General features: G+C 45.3%; 2 protein-coding genes across 10 annotated transcripts in view; one reads left to right on the top strand and one right to left on the bottom strand.

Moving 5' to 3' along the window:
- The window catches only part of AGBL2 (AGBL carboxypeptidase 2), a 38,833-nt gene extending 33,869 nt beyond the window's left edge, over positions 1-4,964 (top strand). For 5 of the 9 annotated variants that reach the window (XM_075567417.1, XM_075567421.1, XM_075567415.1 and 2 more), the window contains 7 exons: positions 345-420; positions 917-1,003; positions 1,123-1,347; positions 1,442-1,493; positions 1,873-2,012; positions 2,929-3,053; positions 3,510-4,964. In XM_075567417.1, the coding sequence (XP_075423532.1) occupies positions 345-420; positions 917-1,003; positions 1,123-1,347; positions 1,442-1,493; positions 1,873-2,012; positions 2,929-3,041 (693 nt within the window). In that variant the 3' untranslated portion in view covers positions 3,042-3,053; positions 3,510-4,964. Of the gene's footprint in view, positions 1-344; positions 421-916; positions 1,004-1,122; positions 1,348-1,441; positions 1,494-1,872; positions 2,013-2,928; positions 3,059-3,506 lie in introns of all 9 variants that reach the window. The other 4 variants (XM_075567418.1, XM_075567419.1, XM_075567422.1 and 1 more) reach the window with 4 other exon arrangements.
- On the bottom strand, positions 4,233-24,249 carry FNBP4 (formin binding protein 4). Its single transcript, XM_075567425.1, has 17 exons — positions 24,079-24,249; positions 23,144-23,242; positions 22,871-23,004; positions 17,747-17,939; positions 17,458-17,605; positions 17,255-17,378; positions 16,358-16,690; positions 16,047-16,239; positions 14,851-14,963; positions 13,841-13,945; positions 11,061-11,194; positions 9,947-10,143; positions 9,247-9,587; positions 6,718-6,841; positions 6,381-6,634; positions 6,130-6,287; positions 4,233-5,192 (listed from the first exon to the last, which is right to left on the bottom strand). The coding sequence occupies exons 1-17, from the start codon at positions 24,179-24,181 to the stop codon at positions 5,102-5,104; spliced, it is 2,844 nt and encodes a 947-aa protein (XP_075423540.1). The 5' UTR covers positions 24,182-24,249; the 3' UTR covers positions 4,233-5,101.
- Positions 24,250-27,874: the final 3,625 nt, after the last annotated feature.

The following is a 27,874-nucleotide window of genomic DNA, read 5'->3' as shown; positions in this document are numbered from 1 at the left end:
TATGTATGATGTATATATGACAAACATGGTGTACTAAAAACACCTCTGCCCTACTAAAACCCAAAGGACATTGACGACCACAGTCATTTATATTATTTACATGCAACTCTACTATTTCCTTATAAACTACTCCTGAAATTGTCGTGTTCCCTTTTGTATTTCTCCCCAGCATGCCTCTCGTTAGTCTTTGTCTAGTGACAGTTTCTGTAATTTACTGATTACCGTTACAGGTACCATGAGACAATCCGTTGTTTACCTTCATTATTTTGTCGTAGGCTGTTAGTAATTGGGATAATGGTAACACAAAGGGTAAGATACTGTGCCCAATGATTGGTCTGTTACAGATCAAGGGGCAGGAAGGCTCATTGTCACAGACCATGCAGGTGGAAGAGTTGCCGGCTGTCCCAGTGCAAGCAGCAGGTAAGCGCATCTATCCACACAGATACCCAACAAGCTCCGAGAAACCCCTACCATTACCACATATATATATATATATATATATATATATATATATATATATATATATATATATATATATATATATATATATATATATATATATATATATATATATATATATATATATATATATATATATACACAGTATATATATGTGTGTGTGTGTGTGTGTCAAAAGGAGTGCTAGTGGGGGTGGCTAAATGTATACAGCAAAGAACAGACAAAGATGCCCAAAGCTACTTCCAATGTGACAAAAATACACAGTGCAATACCTATATATTCTCTTGAAAAAAGGGTTATTTAGTTTAACTCTTTGGCCAAAGCGTCGTAAGCTTGCTGCCACTTTCAAGGCATGACCATAGCATCTATCCTCCTGCTTCTTCCTGGCTCCAGTGTTACACCTGCCCCAGTACGGATTGGGAACCAGCCTCTCATTGCTTCGTTTCTATGTTATTAGCAAAGTCTCATCTGTCCTACACGCGCAAACAAGAATCTGTATCTCTGAAGACTCAGCTGATCAACAGACTCCCAACCTCCTATGTCGGTAAGTCGTGCCCTGTCAGTTGCCTATGTACACAAGGCCCCAATAGGATTATATATGCCAATAAAAGGGTTACAAGGCGCTACCTTGATTACAGAAATGTTTAAATGCTTGTCCCACAGGAGACTTCTCTCTGGTTGATAACCTTTGTCATCGACATGTTACGTTGAAGTCCCATGAGCCTGTGACTGGGAATCGCCTGCCTCTCATTGTGACCGTCATTCAGGGGCCCAGTTTACCCCCATTACCCAAAGCGATTTCACCCATCAGGCAGCACCCCCTGCCATTCGATGCCGTGCTGGATTATGATGACAGAAGACGCATTGCAGATCATGCGCTTAAAAGAGGTACCGCCAACATCCTGTCCCCGTATTGTTCAACTACCAAGGTATACCCCCCCCCCCATCTTACGTCTAACGTCAACCTCTCTTCCTTACTCAGGAAAACCATCTTTATCTCGCGTACTTTCCACGGCTGGGACAAAAACCTATGGGTAAGGTAATTACAGTGAGCCCATACACACTACAAACTGCTAAATAAAATACCGGTAGTGCAAGAGTGGCCAATTCCAGTCCTTAAGAGCCACCAACAGGCCAGGTTAAGGCCTGGAGTTGGCCACCCTTGATCTAGAAGAAGAAAGAATTGTAGGGCCCCTTAGGGGTTGGTCCTCTTTTCAAATTGGGATTTATAGAAATTGTGGCACATTTGTAGTTTAAAATGTGGGGTTACATTGACACCAAATAATGTTAAGCATTTGTTTGTTTCTTAGCGTTAATGTACTTTGCTCTGAATTTTCCATTGAAGTGTTACTGAGCAGTTCAAGTACGATTGTGTAACAGTACTCCACACTAACAAGCGTATTGCCTCCCCAGCTTCAGCCTGGAGGGAGTAAAGCAGAAAAACCTGGAGAACTCGTCTGTTTCCCTTGGGGATCCAGCACAGAGCATCAGTCCCAAGATCTGTAGGATGGCCAGAGTCCGCCAGGAGTCTATAATCTCCCTGGTTTCCTCAGGTAAGAGGAACAGTTTGCAGTGTGTGGAGGGGGCACAAGCTCTAACGAGGTTAGCCACCTTTATAATGGGCACTGCCCTAAACAGCCACAGCCCAGAAAACCTTAAGAGAAGCGCACTGAGTTTATCAGTTGGGGTAGCTGCTTTTCATGGGATCACTTTCCTTTGATACATTTGGGTGCTGGGTTTTTTTTTTTTTTTGCATTGGTTAAGGAATCCATTTAATAGTCTGAGCTACAGAAACCAAACGGGAACATTTCAGGTACAAAGTCAGAACATTGCTACTTTTCTTTAGCAATGATGAAAAACTTAAGGGGTGAATGAGCCGGGCCCATGTCCAGGAGCTGAGCAGAACTTGCTAGAAGACAATCCAGAGATCTGTACACTGGCTCCTTTTTCGGTTATCTAACGCAGCAATTCCCCCTAATTAACTCGCCTCCGCTTTTTTTTTTGCTTGCTATTTTCAGCTCTGGGTACAAAGTTATCAGTATTACTTCCTGCTTTTTAAAGGGGGGAAAAAATGGCCTCCAGTAGGAAGCGAGAACTGATCACATGGCCGAGATGTAGCAGCCGGGTTGTTTCCCGTGGAGGGAGGTTTAAATGCTGTACTTTTCACCAGTAAGTCTTTCAGGAAGCGAGGATCCCCAGGGCTGAAGGTAGCATGGTTAGTGGAGAGGAGAATTGCTGCTCTAAGGCTGATACAAGCATGGAACATTTGAGTGGATGAAACAGCATGTGCTGTAGGTGACCAAGCTTATATTGAGCTGAATTAGCGATGATGGGTGGTATGAATTTGTATAATCTGACACTGTAGTATTTCCATGTTTATAGACTCCTTGTAGAATTTGGGGGGTGTATTGCGCTAGTGATCCTTTTAAATCACTTGTTTGAGCAAAAAGATGTATTTTGTGGCTGCAGAATATGTGGACAGCTTTCTGCATAAACAGAAGAAAGATTTATCCGAGCCTGTAAGCAAAAGTCCCGGTGCAGCCAAGTTTGAGCCCTGTCCCGTGCCGGCTACAGAAGACTGAACATTTCCTAAAGTAAGGTGAAGCCGGATAGTGACAGCCTGGACAGTGGGTGCTGCAGTGATCCATAATGCCCACAGCAGCACAGGGCTTTATACTGACCCTCTGGCATGTAACAGTGACATAGTGTGTGTGTGTGTGTGTGTCCCAATACAAAGTGTTTAGAAAGTGTTCCACAATCAGAAGAGGTAGCAGCTGCATACAAAGACCTATACATCTGCTGACGTTTCCCCTTCCCTCTCCCTCCGCCCAATCGGAGGCTAACGAAGCTGGGATATCCTGAAAACCTGACCTGTTGGTGGAAGCTTGAGGACTGTTGTGTGCCCCTATCCTAAGGGATCATTCATGCCGGTTGAAGCTTTACAAAGCTGTGTGTTCCTGAGAGAAGTTTATTTGGGGATATTAGATGCCATCTAGGTTTAGTCTTCTAGCGCAGAAATGGGAAATATTAACCGTTCTTTGTTTTAGCAGCAGCCGATGTAATACTGGAGCACACAGAACCACAATATAAATGAAAGTGAAGGCTGGATCCCAAGATGAAGTTAATCTGCCCAGGACGAACCCACAGCTAACGGAAAATAATTACTTACAGCAGAATGAAGGGAACGGACAATAAATTCTAAAATGAGAATTTAAAGCGGTGCAACCCTGTGCAGATCCCATTATTTGGAATTGCTGCATGAGTTTACTGCGCTGCAGATTCCTCCACTCATACCCTAGCACTGTGCTGCACATACCCCCCACTCCCACCCTAGTGCCACACATCTCCTCCCCAGCGCTGCACATTTCCCTCTCCCCCCCCCCTTCCCCCAGGGCCACGCTGCACATTCCCCACTCCGTGGTTCCTAACTTGTCGGCAAGATCCCCCAACAGGTAAGGTTTCCCTACTTCAGCACAGGTGGCTCATTCAATGAAAGCCATCTGTGCTGAAGCAGAGATTCCCCAACAGGTCAGGATTTAAGGATCTAAACTTCAGCACAGGTGGCTGTCAAATTGAATGAGGGGATCTTGACTGTAGACGGGAATCCACAATAAGTCACCCCACTGAGTATCAGGGGACGCAATAAGTCACCCCACTGTGTGTGTGTGTTCTTTATTTGTGGTTATACAAAACAGCGATTTTAACGAATCGACTGAAAGTCTGCTAAACTCGAAGCACTTCTTGCTGCTGCATATCAATAATGTGCAATCTGATTCATAGGTAAAAATGCATTTTATTAAAATGTACAACATTTACAGAGAACAGAAGAAAACCCTGAAGAACCAGTTTAAAATACAATTTTCCTTCTTTACTTTAACAGCTCGTTCATTTTGGGTATTGTCCACATATCAAAAGTTGATTATGAGACCGGTATTTGCGTCAACATTAAAATCCTAAAGATCATTTTCTGTGACCGTTTATATAAAAAAACAAAAAAAAAACTGTTAAGTGTGCTTAGGTTTAATAGAATCAACCAGCACCAAGTGCATGCGTAACGGGAGAAGTAAGAGAGAGAATACCGTGAAAAGGGACAACGTCAAAATTGTACAATCGTTTTGGGAAGTTAAACACTAATCTGTATTAAGGGGCAGATTCGTCAAGCACTGGTACAGGTCAGTGCACTTGATTCAGCTGTAACTACTACCGACTTGAATAGGAGTTAATGCCAGATCAGTTGCGCAAACCCTTACCGGTGCTTGATACATCTGTGATGTGATCAAAGCCTCAGGCACTCAGAACTTGGGTTACCGTCAAGTAACACTGAATGGCCCTAAAACTTACTCAAGTGACCCGTGGAGTTATACAACTGTGGTAACCCAATTTCTGGCTGACCGATTCGATCTCCTGGGGACAGCTATGTTTCAGTTTGTGAGGGAAAATTGTTCCTTAAATACAAGGCCTATTTAGGTGACAATGATTGGTTAACAATTGGCAATAGGTTTAAAGGGGGGAAAAAACTCAACACTTTCCTAATCTGAGCACAATAACACCAGTTATAAGAGAAACAAAAAGGAAGGGTCTTTACAATGTCTGTTGTGGGTAAATAAACTATACAAGGTGTACAAAAAGACACAATAAAGGGTCACGTGCTTGAAGTAGTTTTCCGTCGCTTTAGCCGATCTCTCCAATCTGCCGGAAGAGCTTCAAAGTTGGCGTTTTTCTCAGCCATCCCACTAAATAAATAAAAGTATGAATAAGCAAATAGGTTTCATCAACACGCCAGAAAAGGTCTGAATATGAAGACCGCAAATTAAAAATGGAAACCCATACAGGTCACACCCCACAACAAGCAATTGCAGAGAAACGTGTAGAAATAGGTTTCATTAAGCCGGGTACTTACCTGAAACACCTTTGCTTTGGACCAACTATTCTCATTGATCACTTTATACTAGTTTGGTTTTTTTCCCCTTAACATTCACATCACTTTCCCAATTTCTCCTCATTCTTTACATTGTAATGTATGTTTATTTTTTTAGCCTTGCTCTAAAAGTTTGTGATGTGACACCCAGAGTATTACAGAAATAGTAATAATAGTAGTCATAGTAATAATAGTAATAATAATAAAGTCACTGCATTAAACAAAAAAAAAAAAGCAGTCGAAAGGTACTTTTTTTGGGTGTAATTCCTCACGTGTGTACAAGGTGAACACCTTATAGACGGGGTGTTTATAGAACCCCACTAGCCTGCAGTCTCACCTATAGAATCGTTGTATAGGAATGGTGAGTGGAGAATGAAAGAGTGAGTAGGTAGAGGGTAAAGTAACCACTATCTGCCATATATCACCATATATCACGGTATTAAATAGCAGATATGTAGTAGCTGGCGAGTACAGGTTCTATGTAGAATAAATAGTATTCACCGAGTGATCACGGTCGCCATTCTTATACTATGATTCTATAGGGCAGACTGCATGCTTCCTGGGCTTCTATAAACACCTTGTCTATAGTGTAGTTACTTCGTTGTACACGCTTTATTTACCCCTTTTGCCTGGTTCGAGAGAGTACGTAGTGTTGTGCCTGAATCCCTCACAAGGCAAATCCCTGCTAAGGCCCTAGTCACGGTTTCTAGAGGAAAGACCGGCAGAGAGCAGAGCGGGGGATGATCTGGTACCTATGTAATTGCTGCACTCTCCAATCGTCAATGCGTTTCTGGCTGACCACTTTACTGTCCTCCTCGCTGGAGCTCGAGTTCTCCTCCTCGTCCAGTTCCCGTTGAATACTCTGCCACTTCTGGACCAAAGACGGCATCTTCGCTTTACCCTTTTTAACCTAAAATTGATATCCAATGAGAAGAGAATAAGTGTTAGAATCCCGGAGAGAGCAGAATCCATTCACATGTGATTCACAAATTCAAAGCGACACCTTTTCTTTCTTGGCCTTCTTTGGTTTCTCCGTGGGCTGCGGTTTGCTTGGCGGTGGCTGAGTACGTGGCTGTGTTTGTGGCTCTGGCACGGTGGGTGTGGGCAGAAGCCCGTGTGGCAACGTGTGTGGCAAGGGCGGCACCATGCCGCTGCTTGGAATGGGAAACTCCAAAGCGCTCATGACAACGGGGGAAGGGACTTGGACAGGGATCCCCAAATAATTGGCTGCAAGATTCATTCCAGCCATGGCAGGACCTGAGAACAAGAGTCACTCCGTTACAACCAGGCACAGATACCGGCCATTTAACAACGTCAACCAACTGGACACCACACCACACCTGCTGGTAGAGACTGCTGAGTGTACAGTACGGCACAGCTCCCAATGGTCACCGCCTGCTCGGCAAACATGTCCGTCGCCTTCCGCTTTGTGGGTTTACCAGAAACGGCAGTGTCAGATTTGGTCTGAAAGAAAGACGTTGCGTCAGAGATGGAAACCTGAACTGGTCCGAGGATACAGCCCCCAAATACAGACTGACCGGCAAGGATCAGCGTTTTTGCATCCACTTCTCTATAGAAAAGTTCACTACATAAAAGTATTAACCAGATCAGATTGCGTTAGTCAGGAAGCCCACAGAACCCATCATTCTGCATGTCCATGCATTGGGCCCTTAGAAATGAGCACAAATTCAAGCTATTGTCATTGTACCAGTCTCTATAAAACAGGAAGACCATGACGTGCTTTCATTCATTATATGGACGAGTATTTTAAAGCAGTAGTGAGTGCGGCTTTTACGTATAAATTTGAGGGGGGGTGAGGGTTTTATATTTCTTATATTACATGAATTTCAGGGTCCCCCTCCCCCCCATACACTATATACAATCCTGCAACAACCACCTGGTTCCTGAGATACGCAGTTTTTATCCAGTGGACACAATATGGCTGCCAATGTCAACCTAGCTCTGACAAGCCAATAGAATGCAGCAACAGCCGAGGACAGTGCGACATTCTATTGAGGACTCTGGCCATATTTACAGTCCGGAGGTGCGATCCCGTAGGGGAAGAATACCAGCGGTGCACAGTGCGATGAACAAATGGATAAGACTGGGTTGTAAATGTTAAAAAATATATTGGCCATTGGCAGTTAATAAAAGAGGGGATACCCCACACACGAGCTCTAACGCGTTTCACCCAACTGGGCTTTATCAAAAGAGTCAAATCACTTTGTCTAGAGAGAACTAAATAGGGGAAGAGAGGTGGAAGTCAAATTCATAAGAATGTGACTTTAAAGAATTATTTTTAAAAAAAACTAAGAGAAACAAATGTTTGGGTTAAACCTTAAATGCAAGAAATGGAAAGACTTGGTATATACAATCAGTCACATTGAATTTGAATATAAATCTATGAATCCATCATTTCAAATATATGATTCAATTTGTTAACTAATTTACTAGGTGTCTGCTTATCACTCCCAATAATTACATCTTGTGGATGCAATTGAGGTGAAGAGCATACAAAGAGACGTCATTGGACATGTTTAGAGATTTGTAAAGTCATTTTAGGAAAAGATAAGTGTTGTGCAATGAACAACAGTCTAGTATCAAACAATTGCTTGAAGATTTTAAGTATGAGCACCATACAAAGACATATATTGGACAGATATATATAGGCATATATTGGACGGCTATATAGGCATATATACACATCAAGGAGCTGAATAACTTTACAAAAAGGGTTTAATTTCCCAGTCAACATTGATGCCGTTAGGCACCAAAGTGTCCAAGGTAAAAATCCAGAACATCTCTTATTTAGGATGTTCTGGCGGTTCCCCTTTCTGACCGGAGGTGGAATATGCTCAATCACACTAAATGTGAGTGAGCTAAATTGACCTTCTGGACAAGCTGAAAAATGTCTAGCGACTGGGAGACTCAGATCTTTCTTTTTAATTGAATGTATATGCTCCTTAATGCGTATTTTTAAAGAATGAATTGTTCTCCCAATATAAAACCTTTTCCGTACCCACATTTTAGAATATAGACAATGTAGTTAGTATTACATGTTATAAAGCTTGTAATCTTTATTCTCCCTCTATTAATCCTTGTTTTAATGATTTTTTTTTAAAAGATTTGGCGTATGTACACACACTGCAATTGCCATAACTGAAAAAACCTAAGGCTGGTAAAAAAAACCTTTGTCGTTTTAGGACATGGTATATAAGCTGGGGGACACATTTTCATTGCTGTGTGTGCCAATCTAAAAAAAAAAAATCAATAAATCAAGGATTAATAGAGATAGGATAAAGATATCTATATCTATATATCTATATCTATATAGATATATATATGCACTAGTCACCTGTGATTTTTTTTTTGTATTCCAATTTCTCATATTTACAGTCTGTCTTACACCTGCACAAAAAACAAATACATCTTCGGGAACCAGAGGGAGGGGGCTCTCTGGAGGTCGGGGGGGCTACAGAACAGCTCCGGGGCGATCAATGATTCAGGTAAATAAACATGGAAGTGGGAACTGCAGATTTAATGTCAATAACATGGTATTAAGTGGGGGGGAGGCGGGGGACTAATTCAATAGGGTGAATAACATGGTATTAAGTGGGGGGGAGGCGGGGGACTAATTCAATAGGGTGAATAGAAAACCTCTAATCAGTAGGCATCTTGTGGAAGCCGCCTACACTCCCCAAGAAACCTGTGCCATCCACTCCAGGCGGGAGGTGATGGATCGCAAGGTCACTGCATCGGAAGGCGAAGCCTTACTCTGCTCACACGGTCTCAGATTGGGTGATCTGCACACTAGTAACGGGTCGCGCTTTGTTTTCCCAGAATTCAGCCGACGCTCATCCTGCTCTCACCTTGGGATGGGTGAGCTCTGACGACAGGGGTTTCACAAGCAAATCTTCCTCGGTTCCTGGGGCAGGCGGTTCCTCACCATCATCTTCCTCCATTTCCACCTCTTCAATCTCACAGTCTTCTCCAGGAGGGGGAGAAGAAGGAGGGGGTGGGGGTGGCGGTGGTGGTGGTGGGGGGGGCGGAGGTGGGGGCGGGGGAGGAGACTCGGGAGGTGGAGGGGGCGGTGGAAGAGGTACTTCTAAGGGCAGAGGGGGCTGAAGCGTTGGCAGAGGAGGCTGAAGATGGTCCCATAATGGAGTCACTGGCGCAGTGGGTGCAACTGATGGCTTAACAGAGAAGGGCTCTGGGAGAAACAAAACACAGATAAGGAGATGGAGAAGCCCATTATCGGGGCCCACATTGCTTGGTGCATAATATAAAACGTAGACCACCAAATTGTAGCTACAGAGCACAAGGTTTCCATTTATAAAACGTTTTACCAGGAAGTTTTACATTGAGATGTCACTGCTGCATAAAAATAGTGCTGCATGGGCTTTTAAAGGAGCAACCTTTGGCTGCCGCCGATTAAATGAATCCAGACACCGACTACTTTGTATTAAATTACAAGGGATTCTTTGATCAGTCCCATCCATGGCAAACAGTTTGCAATTATTTGCACCGTATTAATCAGCGTTGGCCAAAATACACGCAATGCCCCATTACCTGCACAACTCTGTGGGGGTTCCACTGGAGGAGCGGGGGCATCTTCCACCGTCACCCTTTCAGCCAATTTAGAGACGGCTTCGGATTTGCTTTGGGATGCCTGCCCTTCCTCCTCCTCCTCCTCCTCCTCCACATCTGGGAATTCCCACTGGGACTCGCCTGTGGTTTCGTTAACATAGAAATAACGCCTGTGATCCCTAAATCACAAGAAAGAGAAGACACTTAAATTCGGTCCGCACGCAGTCACAAATGTAATTCGGGCCCCTCTCCTGTGGCAGCGTTCAGCTCTCAGGAGGGAGCCCACGCAGGACATCGGCTATTCACAAAGGCAATAGCCATCCTACATGGATAGAACGGCCTCTGGTTGCATTGCCTTGTTTGCCAGCTTTGTGAATATAGGCCAATGCCCTGAATGTCTGACCAATTTAGCCAGAGACTGTTTACATTACACTTGGGTTTTCAGGGGAGCAACTGCCTCCTGCGCTTAACACAGATGACGTTTGAGGAGAGCACCATTCTGGAGATGCAAAGGGTCAAACGACATCCTCTATTAAATCCTCTATGAGGGGAAAACTAGGCAAGAGTGAATATTCTCTGGGAGCTGAAAAATAAAGTAAGAAGATCTTCAATTAAGCAAACAGAAAAAAATAAAAATAATAATAAAAAAAAACGACAAAAGTAAGAGAGAAATATTTCGGTCTGACCTGCGGCAGGAGAAAGTATCTTGTTCTTCGCTGGCAGACGAAGCCCTGAAGGTTGAGTTAACTTCATCGATGTTACACAGGCGAAGAATCCAGACATCCTGAAATGTTCACAGAGCTCTCGCATGCGCGTCCCCCCTCTCTCCCTCCCAGATCAGCGCACTCAAAACCTTGCGCGGGGTTAACCAACTTTATGTCCAATCAGGAACCTCTTTACATGGACACTACATATAACTTTTGGTTTCGACCAATGTGTGGGGCCAAAACCCTGCGTGCGTTGCAGGATCTGCCCGCCTAGAACCTAAATGGCAGCCGCTTTCAGTCTCCAGAGAGGATGAGGTCACGTGGTCAGGTGGTGATGTCACAAGTCATGTTTTGAGATGTGAAAGGTGAAAAGTGGGGGAGATTCGTACCTGTCCCAGTGGCAGGACCAGCCCTTAGGAGTGGCGTTAATTTCATACTGTTTAATTTGTTCGGCTGCGTCTTGGAGTTTGCGTTTCAGGTAGTTTCCGTTCAGTGCCCCTTCCCGCCAATCTAAAATCCGAGTCTGGAGATGACAAAGATTAACCACATGGGGATTAGACCAGCTTCTGACACATGGAACTATGGTTTATAGCAGGGGTGCGCAAACTGGGGGGTGCGGGCGGCCGCAGAGGCCTCGCGCTCTTCCCCAAGGGGGATCGCGTGAGGCCTCTGCAACCTCACTTACCTGGATTCAAAAGCTCGGGGTGGCGCGTCGCCATGACAACGCGGCATCAAATGACGCCGCGGGGTCATGTGACGTCACATGACCCCGTAGCATCACCTGACAGCGTTTGCCATGGCGACGTGACCCCGGCAAAAGAGGTAAGGGGGGCGCTAGCAGCTCAAATAGTTTTGCGCACCCCTGGTTTAATGGGATTTTGAGCAACATAATTACTTAATTATAATAATAATAGCATGTTCTTATATAGCGCTGCTAGTTTTACATAGCGCTTTACAGAGACATGTTGCAGGCACAGGTCCCTGCCCCGTGGAGCTTACAATCTATGATTTTGGTGCATGAGGCACAGGGAGAGAAAGTGACTTGTCCAAGGTCACAAGGAGCTGACACCAGGAATTGAACCCCTGCTTCTATGTCTGTGTCTATACTCTGTGTCTATACTCCTTCTCCCGGCCTATTTATAACACACGGTAAAAATTTATATCCGGATATCCATCTACCCATTACATACATCTACACACATTTTTAGTAACATTGTCTTGTACCAGAAAATAATTATTAACCTCGTTATCCTTCAGAAAGATCAGCAAAATATTACTTTGCAATACAGCAAAGGCCCCTCTGGTAGCGGTGGTTATGGCTAAAAAACATTTCCTACATAGACACAAAAAAATGTTAAAAAAAACCCAAAAGAACAGGCGCACTCCTAGACAATGTAATGGGCTGGACAGGTAAAGGAAGCTTGGAATCAGGCAGTTTATGAGAAGATCTCACGCTCTGTAAGCAGACCCACGTGTTGTAATCAGGCCGTTTATGAGAAGATCTCACGCTCTGTAAGCGGACCCACGCGTTGTAATCGGGCCGTTTATGAGAAGATCTCCGTCTCTGTAAGCGGACCCACGCGTTGTAATCAGGCCGTTTATGAGAAGATCTCCGTCTCTGTAAGCGGACCCACGCGTTGTAATCAGGCCGTTTATGAGAAGATCTCCGTCTCTGTAAGCAGACCCACGTGTTGTAATCAGGCCGTTTATGAGAAGATCTCCGTCTCTGTAAGCAGACCCACGCGTTGTAATCAGGCCGTTTATGAGAAGATCTCCGTCTCTGTAAGCAGACCCACGTGTTGTAATCAGGCCGTTTATGAGAAGATCTCACGCTCTGTAAGCGGACCCACGCGTTGTAATCGGGCCGTTTATGAGAAGATCTCCGTCTCTGTAAGCGGACCCACGCGTTGTAATCAGGCCGTTTATGAGAAGATCTCCGTCTCTGTAAGCAGACCCACGCGTTGTAATCAGGCCGTTTATGAGAAGATCTCACGCTCTGTAAGCAGACCCACGCGTTGTAATCAGGCCGTTTATGAGAAGATCTCCGTCTCTGTAAGCAGACCCACGCGTTGTAATCGGGCCGTTTATGAGAAGATCTCCGTCTCTGTAAGCGGACCCACGCGTTGTAATCAGGCCGTTTATGAGAAGATCTCACGCTCTGTAAGCAGACCCACGCGTTGTAATCGGGCCGTTTATGAGAAGATCTCACACTCAGCAGACCCACGCGGTGATACTGTGCTCTCCGGCATTCTCTGCAGCTGGATGTGGGCTGTGTCATCTCCAGATCAGCTCCTCCGGCAACAACAACCACAGATCTTGCTTCCGGGCACTTGCTAGCTCCTGCTCACACTGACGCTTCTCAGCCTCTCCGCATGTGTTATGCTTGTGACGCTACACGCTATTTGGCAACCCTACGCGTTTCATCCTTCAGACTTCATCAGGGGTAGACGTGGATTGCATGCAGTGATGTTTATATAGTCCCCACATCAGTATGCACTTGATTGACCTATATTGATGCCAGTCTGCCTATTTAACAGTTCTATTTGCTACCGCTACATTCCTTACAGGCAACAGAAAAAACTTTTTGGAAAACAGTATGTTTTTTATGTCTCTAAAAATGACACTAATTAAAGCATGACTTAAACTCGTGCTTGATTGTAAATTCAAATTCTAATATTTTAATAAGAGAATTATGAGTGGCGAAATTATATAATGATACTCAAGTATTAATATACTTTTCATGAGTATTACGAATCCTATAAAGGGAAATGGAATATGAATATGAATAAATAAAGGCTTTCAAAGGCTTTGAATCAAAAAAATAGTGGCTGTTGATAACCACTGCTAACAAAGTTATGGCTAAAAAACAATTTCCTACATAAACAGCTCACTCTCAGAGGAAGCTGCGTGTTCGTGAGTTGTAATGTAATGTCAAACTTATCGGTAATGTAGTGCGCTTGTAGAATAGGCGTTCGCTGCTCCTGCATCCCTAGTATAGTGCTACATGACGCAGAGCAGCCAGAAGGTAATTATATAATGTTTGATGTATTCTGATCACTGAATGAACAATTGCTCACAAGTTAAATGCTGTAACTCGCATCAATGAGCAGCGATTTTTCAACACGCGGAAGTGGCGGAGTTTACAGCGACAGGCAGAGGTGGCACTTACCTCAGTCTGAAACAGCAGCACGTGGAAATTGGACACAGACTGTCTGTTAATTCCCAAGAATTCCAGTTTACTTATCAGACTGTTAGCCAGCTCCCCAATCTGAAACTGTGCAGCAAACAGGAGTCATAAGCAAAGACTGAATGCAAACACACACCGCATAATCCCATCACACACGCTCTGCATAATCCCATCACACGCAAACGCACACATTGTTTATTCCCATCACACGCAAACGCACACACCACTTATTCCCATCACAAGCAAACGCACACACCACTTATTCCCATCACACACAAATGCACACAACACTTATTCCCATCACACGCAAACACACACTACTTATTTCCATCACACGCAAACACACACTGCTTATTTCCATCACACGCAAACACACATACACACACTTTATTCCCATCACACGCAAACACACACAGTTTATTCCCATCACATGCAAACACACACTGCTTAATCCCATCACACGCAAACACACACACACACACACACACACACACACACACACACACACACACAACTTATTCCCATCACACGCCACACACACCTTAATCCCATCACACGCAAACACACACTGCTTATTCCCATCACACGCAAACACACACACTGCTTGTTCCCATCACACGCAAACACACACACACACACAAACTGCTTATTCCCACCACATGCAAACACACACACGGTTTAATCCCATCACACGCAAACACACACACTGCTTATTCCCATTACATGCAAACACACTGCTTAATCCCATCACACACTGCTTAATCCCAACACACACACTGCTTAATCCCAACACACACACACACACCTAAATCCCATCACACGCAAACACACATTGCTTAATCCCATCACATGCAAGGTCACCCACTAATTATTCTCATCACATACATAGATACACACTACACCATCTCAATTACTGCAACTCACCAGGCAAATCACACATCTAGGGTCCTACCCAATCAGCGCACACTGGGACACCCCGTGCCCACCATTACCTTCACATCCACCTCTTCCTCCTCCACTGGTGGTGGAAGCACTTTTACTGGTTGTAATTCTTCATTCTCTGCTTCCTCTTGCACACAGCTCTCAGCCGCTTCCCCGCCCAGCTCTGAAGGAGAGAGACCCCCTCACATTAAAACACTGCAGACTATTGGACCCGTCCGTCTTTGTCGTGAGACAGCTGCAAAGTTCCATGTCCGGTCAAAAATAAATAAAAAAAAGACGAAACCTCCCGTGTTCCGGACATGAATGTGGATTGCGGCGCTGAGAGTCAGGAGTACTTAAAGTAACAATCCTGCCCCTTTATTCTCCCCCCTCATCCCTTTCTTAGGCTGCGTCCATAGAAGGACAAGCCGTGCTGAGCCGTGCGGACGCTCCGCGCTGAGCCCCTGCATCCTCAATGAGGATGTTTTTAGAGGGGGCTCACGCAAGCGTCCGCAGGCGTGCTGAGGCGCTGGATTTTTCAGCCGACAGCCAAGCTATTTTTCAGCGCGCTGTCGGCTGCAAACATCCAATCGACGCGAAGCAGAGTCAACGTCACGGCGCTGTAACGTCAGTGCGTCGCGGGCGATTGGCCCAGCGACGTCACTGCCCCGCCTCCCACCACCTCCCCCCGACTGCGCCCGCTGGCTCGCCTGCATGGGCATGAAATCGCACAGCTTCAGCAGGCGAGCCTCAGCGTCAGCGCGCCTCCGCCCTGCTCCCCCGCCTCTATGGACGCAGCCTTATGTGCGAGCCGATCCGTTATCTTCAGCGCTGAAGTGCTTTGTCTGTAGCTCCAGGGAACCCAGATTTCCAGGATTCTTACCAGTTTTAAAACTCCTTCTAGGGGAAACAAAAGGACTCCCAAATCTTGCCGGCCAATGGGAAGCCAGATCATCCGTTCAGGCTTTCTACCGGACGTCCATTTAAAGACCTTTAAAATAACAGTAACACCTCTAACTTCATTTGTATGTCCAGAAGTGGAAGGGAGACCACGGAGCTGAAAGTGCCACGGAGACACAGCTCTGGGCCATTAGCAAAATTAAAAGGAGGGGGTTTAGTTGAGTGGGTTTGTGTCATTAAGCTACGGATTCCACATTACTGCACAACATCTACCACCTGGAAGTAAAACGCGCAGGTCCTTTACACTACAATCTTTCGCAATACCAGGAACCGGATCCCTAAACATGCCTGGTCTGGGTGTGCTCACCGGTTTCGGGTGTGTCCCGGCCGGTTTTGCTGGAGCTGCGGCTGGCTGATTCAGGGCTGGCTGATGGAACAAACACCTTCCACTTGCTTTTCGGAGTGATAGCTTTCTGAGCCTCGTCTGTCTGGCTCAAGTCAGAGCGTGGACTCGACTCGGACACACTAACATCTCCCTCCTCCAGTGCTCGCAATTCAGCCTACAGAAGGAAAATGACATAACATGTAGTTGCCACTCATCACTCAAACGGCATTATCCCACAGAGAGTTATGGTATAGAGCTCTATAAGTAGACACTGACCACTATCCCCGACTTACCTTCTTCCTCTCTAACACCATCTCCAACTCCAGTGTGTCCTGTTCCTCCATCTCTTCCTCACTCTCACTTGACTGTACAGTGCTGCATACATCGTCCTGCGCGGTGTCCTCTGCATCTTGTCCCGTTAACTCGCTCTCTGCACAGACCGCAGCCATTTCTTCGTCCTCTTCGGAAGCGGCTTCCGCCACGTCCTCTTTACAAATGACCCGTCTGCGCCAGCGCTCCTCCTCCTCCTTCACCGCCTCTGGTAAGAGTGGGGCCAGCAGCGAGGCAGCGACCCCCATCTTCTCCTCTTCCTTGTGGGAAAGGGCCTGAACTCCCTCGTTCACCTCCTGAAACAGGACACACAAGGCTGAGCCCCCAACTAACCCAATCACAGCCCTCCAATATTAACCAATTCCTACTTGGCACCCGCGGTGCGCCCGGTCATGTAGCAGAAAAGGCACCAAGTCCCAGCCCTGGGCAGCGAAAGACCTGTATTATTATTATTGTGGCACAGAAACGATTAGCAATGAGCAAGCACTTGGACTCCAAACTCATTCAACCACTTCAAGGACTAAACCCGTTAACAAGCAATAATAGACGATTCCCTTTTAGTGTTGCAGGGTAAGCCGGGCTGTACATTGAATTAACTCAGCACTTCTCGGTACCTGGGACACAGAGATAAATGGACTGGCTCAAGTTCACAACATTGGGATGTCACCACTTCACCAAGGCAGTGGCATGACCACGAATAAGTGCCTCCTCCCCAACACGAACCTGAAAAGCAACGTCCCAATAGTCCACGACGAGCGAGGGGGCTACCCACGGATACTCCTGGTGTTCCCACGAACCTTCCTCAGAGCAGGAGAGATTAGTGATTTAACTGCAATGGTGAGCAATCACTGAGGACATACCTTCTTCACTTCTTTCTTGGCAATCAATGGTAAGCTGCTGACACTGGCGTCTACAGCCTCCTCCTTCACCTCCGCTGGTTCGGCGGGAATCACATAAGGGACTTCAGGAGCACTCAGCACAGCGCTACAAACAAACGCAAAGGATCAGAAGAGAGCGCAGAACAGTCCGCTGGATGATGGAGACATTTCCTTCATCGGTTTACCTGTTGGAGTATCCCTGCGCGCCCTGGACCAGAGTAGCGAGACACTGGGGGAGTTCCCAGGTAACCTCATTGCTCTCGGTGTTCCAGTAGTAGTAACAACCAGTGTTTTCATCCCACACTTCCTGCCAGTCTCCCATCTCAACTCCAACTAAAACAAAACATGGCCGAACGTCAGCAAGATCACTTAGGAACAAACTCATCCACACACCGCCAGGACAAACTGGGAAGCAAATCTGCCGTGCCACTTGTTACACTATGATAACGGAGTAAGGTACAGCACAGCGCTCACCTCCGGCCAGTGAACACTGAGTATCATAATGCCACTCGGCTCCCGTTGTGTCGTCTGCTCCATTGTGCCCGGCTGAAGAAACAGAAGAATGAGAGTCTCTTCGATCGGGTCTCGGTGGGGTGGGAGGGGGAGCAGTAGAAGTAACAGCGGCCGCTTCATCAGGTGGGGGAGGGGCGGTAATGGCATCAATTTCCTTTAAAAAAATGTGATATCAGTTTAAATAAATCTCACGTGTTAGCAACATGCAGATAACTTTCCTACACAGAGACAGATAACCTTCCTACACAGAGGCAGATAACCTTCCTACACAGAGGCAGATAACCTTCCTATACAGAGGCAGATAACCTTCCTACACAGAGGCAGATAACCTTCCTACACAGAGGCAGATAACCTTCCTACACAGAGGCAGATAACCTTCCTACACAGAGGCAGATAACCTTCCTACAGAGAGGCAGATAACCTTCCTACACAGAGGCAGATAACCTTCCTACACAGAGGCAGATAACCTTCCTACACAGAGGCAGATAACCTTCCTACAGAGAGGCAGATAACCTTCCTACACAGAGGCAGATAACCTTCCTACACAGAGGCAGATAACCTTCCTACACAGAGGCAGATAACCTTCCTACAGAGAGGCAGATAACCTTCCTACAGAGAGGCAGATAACCTTCCTACAGAGAGGCAGATAACCTTCCTACAGAGAGGCAGATAACCTTCCTACACAGAGGCAGATAACCTTCCTACAGAGAGGCAGATAACCTTCCTACACAGAGGCAGATAAGCTTCCTACACAGAGACAGATACCTTTCTTAGACAGACAGATAACCTTCCTACATCAGAAGCAGATTGTTAAACCATCTGTTACCGCTAATACTTTGGCAACAATGTTTATACAAACATTTGATCAGTTTATTTATAAAAAAAAAAAAAATCATAATAGGTTTTACAAAAAGATTTTGTATAAATGCAGCGGCAAGACATTGGTATCTGCAGGTTGTTTTACTTTGTTCTTGTACCACACATTACACCATGAAACTCCTCTCCTTAATCTGCCATAACAATATCATATCAAGTGTATTTATTATAATGGTCACAGTCGCAGGCAGCTGGGGGTTCAATGCCCTTTAATAAGACGTTTTCCCATTCCAAAATGGAGTTTTCAGAGTTGATTTTAGTAGGGTGAGGATATTGTACAACTGTAAATCATGCAAAATATGGGTTAAATCTATCATAATTTAGCCTCGGACTCAGATTTGATTCAAATCAAGTGACCAAAACCTCAGATTATTTATTTTTTTATAAAAAGGTCTATGCAACTAGGAGGGGTAGTAAATGAGGGGCAAATCTTTGTACATGAAAAAAAAAAAAATACGGCAACAAGTGGAATTCTCTAGATTGTTTAAGTTGCTAAACGCGGCTGTGCGTCTTTACACAGATATTTAAAACCAGAGACATAACATAAAACACAGACAAAGCTCAGTGCACATCCAGAAAAACTTATATACGGTACAGTGCCTAAATATACATGTATAAATAACTAATAAATAAAATGGTCTTTTAGTTTAACATTTTGGCCAAATTGTTGTAAGCCCTTGAGCCAAACTTCACGGCAGACCACGTTCAAGGGTCCCTACACTAATATAATTAGTTATTTATACATGTATATTTAGGCACTGTATATAAGTTTTTCTGGATGTGCACTGAGCTTTGTCTGTGTTTTATGTTATGTCTCTGGTTTTAAATATAAATTGCCATGCTCAGTAGCACTCCTCTGTGAAACTTATATGCTTATATATATGTTGTGGGTATTTTGGGGGTTCAATTTGAGCTTGTAGGTGTTCTGTACGTCTTTACACAGATGTCAGAACTACGCTGCATTAGAGCTACTTAACATGTTTTACTCAGAAGCATATATTCATATTAAAATAACATTACAAATATATACAGTGAGCTTCTCATTTGCTGGCCCGAAAAATGTAACAAAAAAGGTCATTTTAGAATTCATTTAAATACAGGCGAGTTTGTTAGTAATGAACAGCGCTGTGTCCAGGATGGGCAGTGCTTTTTTACATTGATATCTGCACAAACTCAGCGGACACTCCTTACAGACTGAACAAAAAGTTTTTGATTGATTGTATAGCCTTTGTTTTAGAGCATAATGTTTTTAGCTTTGTGGCACTTACTATTTACTGTGATGGGGACCAGGTTTGCGCCAAGTTACGCCAATATTTTCATGGATGTGTGGGATACGGACAAGATTTGGTCCAACCATGCATTTGGCGCAGACCTGGTCTTATGGCGACACTACATCGACGATGTGTTCTTTGTTTAACAGGGAAAAGAACAGAGTCTGAACAAATTTATAGAATACATCAACGATAACAATGTGAACCTAGCGTTCACATCGCAATGGAGCAGGCAGTCCATAGACTTTCTGGCTAACGATCTATATCGATGATAGTACACTAAAACCTAAGACGTACTTTAAGAAGGTGGACTGTAACAATTATCTTTTGAAAAGTAGTTGCCATCGTAGATGGCTAGATAATATTCCACCAGGACAATTCAGACGCATTCGTAGGAATTGCACTGATGAGACATTCTTCAGAGAACAGGCGACCACATTGAAAAACAGATTTATTGAAAGGAATTAGGCTAAAGAAGCCTTATAAACATCCATAACAACGCATTTATGAAATCGACGGGATCTATTCAAATCTAAGGCAAAACAGCAGAGCAGGGAGTACGAGGTTCCATTTGTGACAAAATATAATAGAGACTTTGGAAAAATAAAAAAAAATAAACATTGGCATCTCTTCCAACACAACCCCGTTCTGAAATATCATCTAACATCCAAGGGTCATTTTTAAAAAGGCGGAAAATATTAAAACCAGGATTAGCACCGAGTGTTTTTAAATCTTCGGCAGTTGCAAACCCGTCCAATTGGATATCTAAACAAAATGGCTTTTATAGATGTTTTTCTTGCAAGGCGTGCTCCCAAGGTTCAACCGATAACATTAACTATAGATCAACAGTTACAGGAGAAACTTTCTCAATTAAACAATTCATTAACTGCCGTAAAACATTTGTGGTTTATATGCTGCAGTGCCCGTGTGGTCTCCAGTATGTGGGGCGTATCAGTAGACCACTGAGGGTTCGCATACTGGAGCACATGGGCAACATAAGACAGTTGATGACACCCAATGTATCTGAACATTTTTCCCTGAAACAAGGGGGAGAGCCTGCAGGCCTCACCTACAGGGCGATAGAATCAGTGCCCGCCAACTGGCGTTGTGGGGACTGGCTTTTGAAACTAGTACAAAAGGAGACATTCTGGATATATAGACAAGAAACTAACACCTTTGGGGCTCAATGTAAACATAGAGATAGGGGCCTTTATCCGAGTCATATCCAAGATAGATAAACTTCCATTTTAAAGGTTTTTTTTTACGTCTTTTCAATGATCTTAACATAGCCCTATATGTAGAGTTTAGTAGTACATCATCACCAAGTATAAATGTTTATACCACTAATAGGTACAAGTACTAATATGTAACCCTTTGATCTTGTATAGACCCTATAAACGGATATTCCATCAATTGACATGTATATATTTATCTATTTTTTAAAGAAGTGCCACTCCGATATGTAGTTTTTAAATGTTTATATTATATTTTAACAACATATTTTACAATGTATATTAATCATGCGTAGATGTTTAACAGAGCGTATATGTATGCTTACACTAAACTCATTTTTAGAAGTATGATTATCTATGTTGCATACTATTACAGCTGAACACAATGGGTCAAAACTGTGCTAAACCTATGTTATACTTATACCCAAATTTGCATTTTAAATAACCGATCTTTTCTAACATTGTATGTTTAACACTTAACATAATTGTATAAACCGATTCACAAAGCTAATGCATGCACAGGAGGATATTGTATGTTGAAAACTTAATATAATTATATACAATAGGTGAACAGTATATAATTATATAACATAGGAAACACTTAAAAAGCTAATCTGGGTATAGAATCATATGTCAATCGTATTTGAATAATTGTAATAATTATATCTATTGGCAAAGGGATCATCTAACTGTTAATTGTAACTAATAGATCCTATGATTGTCCTAAATAAATATCAAATGTAAATGCTTTTGTGGATGCCAAGTCCTTTGGATAGTTCACCATAATAACCACTGTGTGTGACAAACATCGACTTTGGACTAACAAAGATATTTATTTAATATACACTCATACACCCTTTCTTATTTACACATTCTAAACAACATTAGACAAGAGTATATGTTTTAACTGTTGGCAACAAAACTACAATTAGTACCAGCGTTGATTGATTTTATAATTATTAAAATTCAGTCCTATATAAGCAAAGTCCAGCATACATCCTTAGAATGAACCTGAAGAAGCATTCCAATTTGCGAAACGCGTAGTTCAAGCTAGGACGTTGAGCTTTTTGATTGCATACTGCCACCCAGTCGTGTCGACCGGAGGTGGGAGCAGGAGTGCACTGTGTCTAAGTGCAGGAGACGACTGCGTGCACCGGAGGCGGTTTCTATATGTGAGTAACTTGTTACTCTTATTTTAATCTAATAAATTGTATTTTTACACTATCTGCGTCTGTCATCCTTAATATTTGTATGGGGCCAATCGCAAGGTGAGGACACTGGGTGTTGGGGTTTATACAACATAAAGAGAACGAACAGGATAAGCCGTCAGCTGAGAGAAGGAGCCATTTCAACATACAAAGAACCCACTCTGATCTAGTATCACTTGGCGTGTGAGTACAGCAAATTCCGTTTCATTATATACCCTCATCACCCTGAGAGCTCCTCATTTTGATTACATTGGTGCCAAATTGTTACTTATCACCAGTGTTCGACAAACCTATACATTTGCTCGCCCCGGGCGAGTGGATTTAACCCCCGGGCGAGTAAATATTGGCCCAAGCAGCACACGTTTGGTACTAGGTGGCGAGTAGATTTTTTTGTGTGGCGAGTAGATTTTTTGGTGATTTGTCAACCACTGCTTATCACTGTGCATCTCTATTTTTTTCTTGCGCCCCCCCTCTGTTGTCTATCGGGAAACTCCTTACCGCAAGGAAGTTGGCCAAAGTGCTGTCAATGTCTCCAGAAGTGTTGACTTTTGCAGTCGATGTTACAGTGGGTTTCTCAGAGTCACCGTCCTCATCATCACTGTCTGTGTATGCACCAAGCAGACACAGCCCACCTAGAGAACAAAGAACCAGAACTCACATCACTAACTGTGCATCAACAAAGAGGCACTGGGAAAAAAAAAAGGAGTCAAATAAGGATAAGAGACATGCGCTCATCAGATGTACATGTACCATATAATGGGATGTTCTCACCAGTGGGTTTCATTACTGTAGCCTGCAGCTCTATTCCTGCTGCTGCCCCTCCGCCTCCTCCAGTCGGGGGAGCAGGTAACTTCGGGGCATCTATATCATCTGCCAGACGAAAGAAAATACATGAGGAACTACTCCACCCTGGAGCCTAATCAAGCCCCCACACTGACCGTATTATTACATGGAATACGTTTAAACTTCTACCCTGCTAGTGGGTTCAACAATATTCCCCTGCCAATGCAGTGAAGGGTTTAGGGCAGAATGGACAGGCTCTAAATCTCCAAAAACCTGTTCAGAGATGTTGGAAGCAGATGCACCCATCCTACTGAAAAATGCCCTTTGCTGCACTGCAGGGTCCTCCAGTAGAAAAGGGAACCATTGCAATTTATGGTTAAAATAGGAGGAAAACATAGCTAAATTGTCCAAACCCCTGCATCCCAAAAAAACGTTGTCTCCACTCTATTCCTTGATTCTTCACTAATAGACAACAGGAAGACGCAAACTACTCCAAGGAGCTTACAGTCTAAAAAGGTGGGGACCTTTTTAGATTGTAAGTTCCTTGGAGCAGTTTGCTTTTTCCTGTTGTCTGTTAGTGATAACTTCTATCCTCTGTGTTACAATGTTACTCCCACATAGTACTGCGCTGCAGAATACGCGCGCATCATAAAAATTAAAGGTAATAATCCAGCAAGACCATCATAAAATGCATTGCAGATACAGTACCTCCCTACATGAGTGTGATCCTCCAGCCTGTCCTTCCTCCCCCCGACCTCTCCCCTCCCCGGGTCTCGGCTCCCCTCGCTCCCCTACTCCGGGAGAAGCCAGCAGAGGGACCGAGGCCTCTCCCAGAGCCGAGGCCTCTCCCAGAGCCGAGGCCTCTCTCCTTCCTTCCACCCCCCCCAGGCCCTCGCGTAGCGGGGGGACTCGGGCCTCCTCACCCTCCGAGCCGGACCCCTCCCGTGCCGCGGACACGCGGGGCCCCGGCGGTGAGAGCTGTAAGATCGGCCTCCGGCCCGGAGCCGCCCGCGTTTTCTTCCCCATCAGGCAGCTGAGCCGTGCGCGCGCGAGGAGCAACGTCACGCAAAGACGCGCGGCGCGCGAGGAGGAACGTCACGCAATGACGCGCGGCGCGCGAGGAGCAACGTCACGCAATGACGCGCGGCGCGCGAGGAGCAACGTCACGCAATGACCCGCGGCGCGCGAGGAGGAACGTCATGCAATGACCCGCGGCGCGCGCATCATACGTCACTGCGCACAGACAGAGCGGCGGGCGAATCTCACGTCACTGCGCACGCAAACGCACTGACCGCGCGCCACCACATCACACGTTACTGCGCAGAAACAGCGCGCGTATATACGTCACTGCGCAGACACAGCGTGACTTGACGTGCCCGCAGCTATCTTTAGTAAGGGCAAAAAAAAACCAACTCATTATCTCCATGACTTGAAGTTGCTGAGATTTGTTATTAATGGAGTAGAGGCGTCACGTGGGCTTTACCTTAAATACAAGTCATTCATATAAAGTGAGAGACCAGACTAGCTTTAAGTAATAATAATAAGAGTTATAAATATTAATTAGCATTATGAATAAGGATGGGGGGAGGGGTGTGTGTTGGGATGGATGGAGAGTGAGTGTATTGGGGTGAGTGAGGGGGGAGGTGTTGGGGATGGGTGAGGCCTGTGTGTGTGTTGGGTTAGTTGTGTGTTTTGGGGTGGGGGGCTGTTGGGATGGGTATGTTTTGGGGTGGGGGGTGTTGAGTGTGACGGTGAGGGGGTACCCAGGCCAATAAATAAAGTTATTATGCCCGTTTTGGTGCCCCTGAGCCATATTGGGGAATTGTAGAGTACCAGCTCTGCGCCCCAGTAATGGCTGCAACATTGCAAATGTATGAAGCATGTCTGTGTGTGTCCCACCAGGTATAAGGTGGCAGCAATAATTTCATGAATTAAATGTATGTGTTATTGTGTCCATGTTTCCCTGTAAACCGTGAAAAATAAAAAAGGTTTTAAAACCTAGCAGCCCATAGCACAGCGAATAGCTTTTAGCTAACTTCTGTTAGGAAAGTCCTAGCAAGCTGAATTTTGCTGTAAGTGCTGGACAGGTAAAACCCTTAAAAAGGTTATCACGCAATTTTTCACGCCTTATCAAAATTGATGAATTAAAGTCCCCCTAGTTTAACTGTACATTATAGACATAAGGGGATTTTCATTCAGGGGTCCGGAACAGGAAATAACACTTAAGTTTTAAGTTCTGTGCTTAGACGTGTATAGCAGGAGATTCCTGTGAGGTGAGCAATGCATATATAACTCCGACTTCAAAGACCATCCAGGATATGAAGGTGTTAACCATTTGTTAGCGAGGGGGTGGGGGGGAAGGAGGAGAATTTCAATAAGGCATCCTGGCAAATGGCTGCTTGGCCCAGGCTGAACGGCGCCCGGTAGAGGCGACGGACTCATATGCTCAGCGGCCAAGGTGCAAAGTTGACACATGCCCAGGGCAGACTGAGAGGCTATAGTGACCATACGTCCCGGTTTAGCCGGGACAGTCCCGTTTTTTCATGTGCTGTCCCAGTTTCCAATTCTCAAATTTTCCCGGTTTTTACTTGGGGTCCCGGCTTTTGGGTCTGCAGGGAGCAGAGGATGCTGGCTGCCCTCCCAAGCGGGCGGAGGGGAGGTAGGGGCACAGAGATAGCAGGAGAATGCCGGCTGTGATTGGAGGATGCGGGGGGCAGAGTTTTGACGAGGTGCTGCAAGCCGGGCCTACCCTTCCCTCAGCACTGCCCCCCTCCCTTCTCTCCTCCAGTAATGCCAGGTCCTCCCCTTCCTTAGGCTACGCCCCTCTGTCCCTCCCTTTAGGCTGCGCGGGCCTGCTAGTATCTCATCTGCACTGGCTACCTATGCTGCTCCAGCAGCCCATCCACGGGCCCCAGGTAACCCACATGCCCCCTTATACCCCCTCCCAGGCACCTTACCCACCCCAAGGGGGGGAGGCCTTATTTATGTGTGTGTTTGCAGAGGTGGGCTTATTGTGTGTGTGTCTGTCACTGTGTCGGTGTGGCTGTATCCTCCCCTCCAAATTCATCAACATGGCTGCGCGACGTCACGTAATGCACATTGCCATAACGAGACGCTCAATGACGTCACTCGGCAGCAAGTTGACAACGGGACGTATTATGGCGCCGAGGCATCACGTGATGCCACATTGTCATGGCAACATGTCACCGCCTGCCGTCAGTGTCATTTCGAAAATCTGGTCACCCTATGAGAGGCCCCTCTGCCAGGTTTGAAAGGTACTGCCAAGTCCGGGATAGGATTAAGGAATAATTCCCACAGAGTAGATTGGCTGCATGGGTTAAGTATAGGCCTGTTTAGTGCATTAAAAAAAAACCTGCAGCCCATCAGGAAGCAATTCCATCTGAGAGTCATCATGCGGTAACAGTTCCATCTGAGAGTCATCATGCGGTAACAGTTCCATCCTGTAACAAGACTTATCGTAACTAGTAAGTGTATTTTTTGTTGTAATTGTAAATCAAGCTGTGTATATTCATTCTGTAAATAAATCACTATTTTATCTCCTGCTTTGCTCAAAGGATCCGGGTCATTAAGTTGTTAAAATCATTGGTCTCTCGTGACATTGAGGGGTGGGTTAGGTGTGTGCCTTGGGGTGGGGGTGGGTGAGGTGTATGTGGATGGGTGGTTGGGGTGCGTGCATGGGTGGGGTGGGTGTGTGGATGGGTGGCATGTGAATGTTTTGGGGTGGGGTGTGTCAGGGTGGTGGATGAGTGTATTGGGGTGAGTGAGGTGTGTGGATGGGTGGGGTGTGTGCGGGGTGGATGCGGTGTGTATTGGGGTGTGAGTGGGTGGGGTGTATGTATTGGGGTGGGGGATGTATATTGGGGTATGGATGGGTGGGGTGCGAGTGTATTGGGGTGGGTGAGGTGTGTGGATCGGTGGGGTGAGAGAGTGTAGGGAGGTATGTGGATGGTTGGGGTGAGAGTGTATTGGATGGGTGAGGTGTGTGAGGTGAGGATGGGTGAGTATTGGGGGGGTAGGGGTGAGTATTGGTGGGGTAGGTGTGAGTGTAGGGGGTGTGGATGGGTGGGTTGAGAGTGTATTGGGGTGGGGGATGAGTGTATTGGGGTGTGGAATGAGTGTATTGGGGTGTGAGTGTATTGGGGTGGGTGAGGTGTGTGGATGGGTGGGGTGAGAGTGTAGGGAGGTATGTGGATGGGTGGGGTGCGAGTGTAGGTGTGTGGATGGTTGGGGTGTGAGTGTATTGGGTGGGTGAGGTGTGGGGTAAATATTGAGGGGTGGGGTAAGTGCGTGAGTGTAGGGGGTGTGGATGGGTGGGGTGAGTGTATTGGGGTGGGGGACAATGTTAACAAGTTCTCAATCTACAACTAAATAAAAATGAGCACGAACCTACTTCCACGTGTGGCATTATTCCTTCTGGTAACTTTAGGCCTCGGCATGAAACGTGTAGGTGTGGCCCACCTGCCTATGTTATATGATGATCCATTTGAACTCTCGATAGAGATATATTTTTTAAAAAAAAGTGTACAAAAAGAATATATATTTATTGGATTACAGTGCTGTGAAAATCTTGTTGGTTACCAACTCAGGACACAGTCCACCCAACACTGTGCTACCGGATTCAACAAAACATTTTGCACATCAGGCCTTCTAGACCTTTAAGAGCTTTCGATTGGAATTTGTATCCAACGTGGCTAGAGC

The sequence above is a fragment of the Ascaphus truei genome, chromosome 12 (genome assembly GCF_040206685.1).
Source record: "Ascaphus truei isolate aAscTru1 chromosome 12, aAscTru1.hap1, whole genome shotgun sequence".
Taxonomy (NCBI): domain Eukaryota; kingdom Metazoa; phylum Chordata; class Amphibia; order Anura; family Ascaphidae; genus Ascaphus; species Ascaphus truei.
Note: the sequence above shows the minus strand (reverse complement) of the source record. Positions and strands in the feature narration are given on the sequence as shown.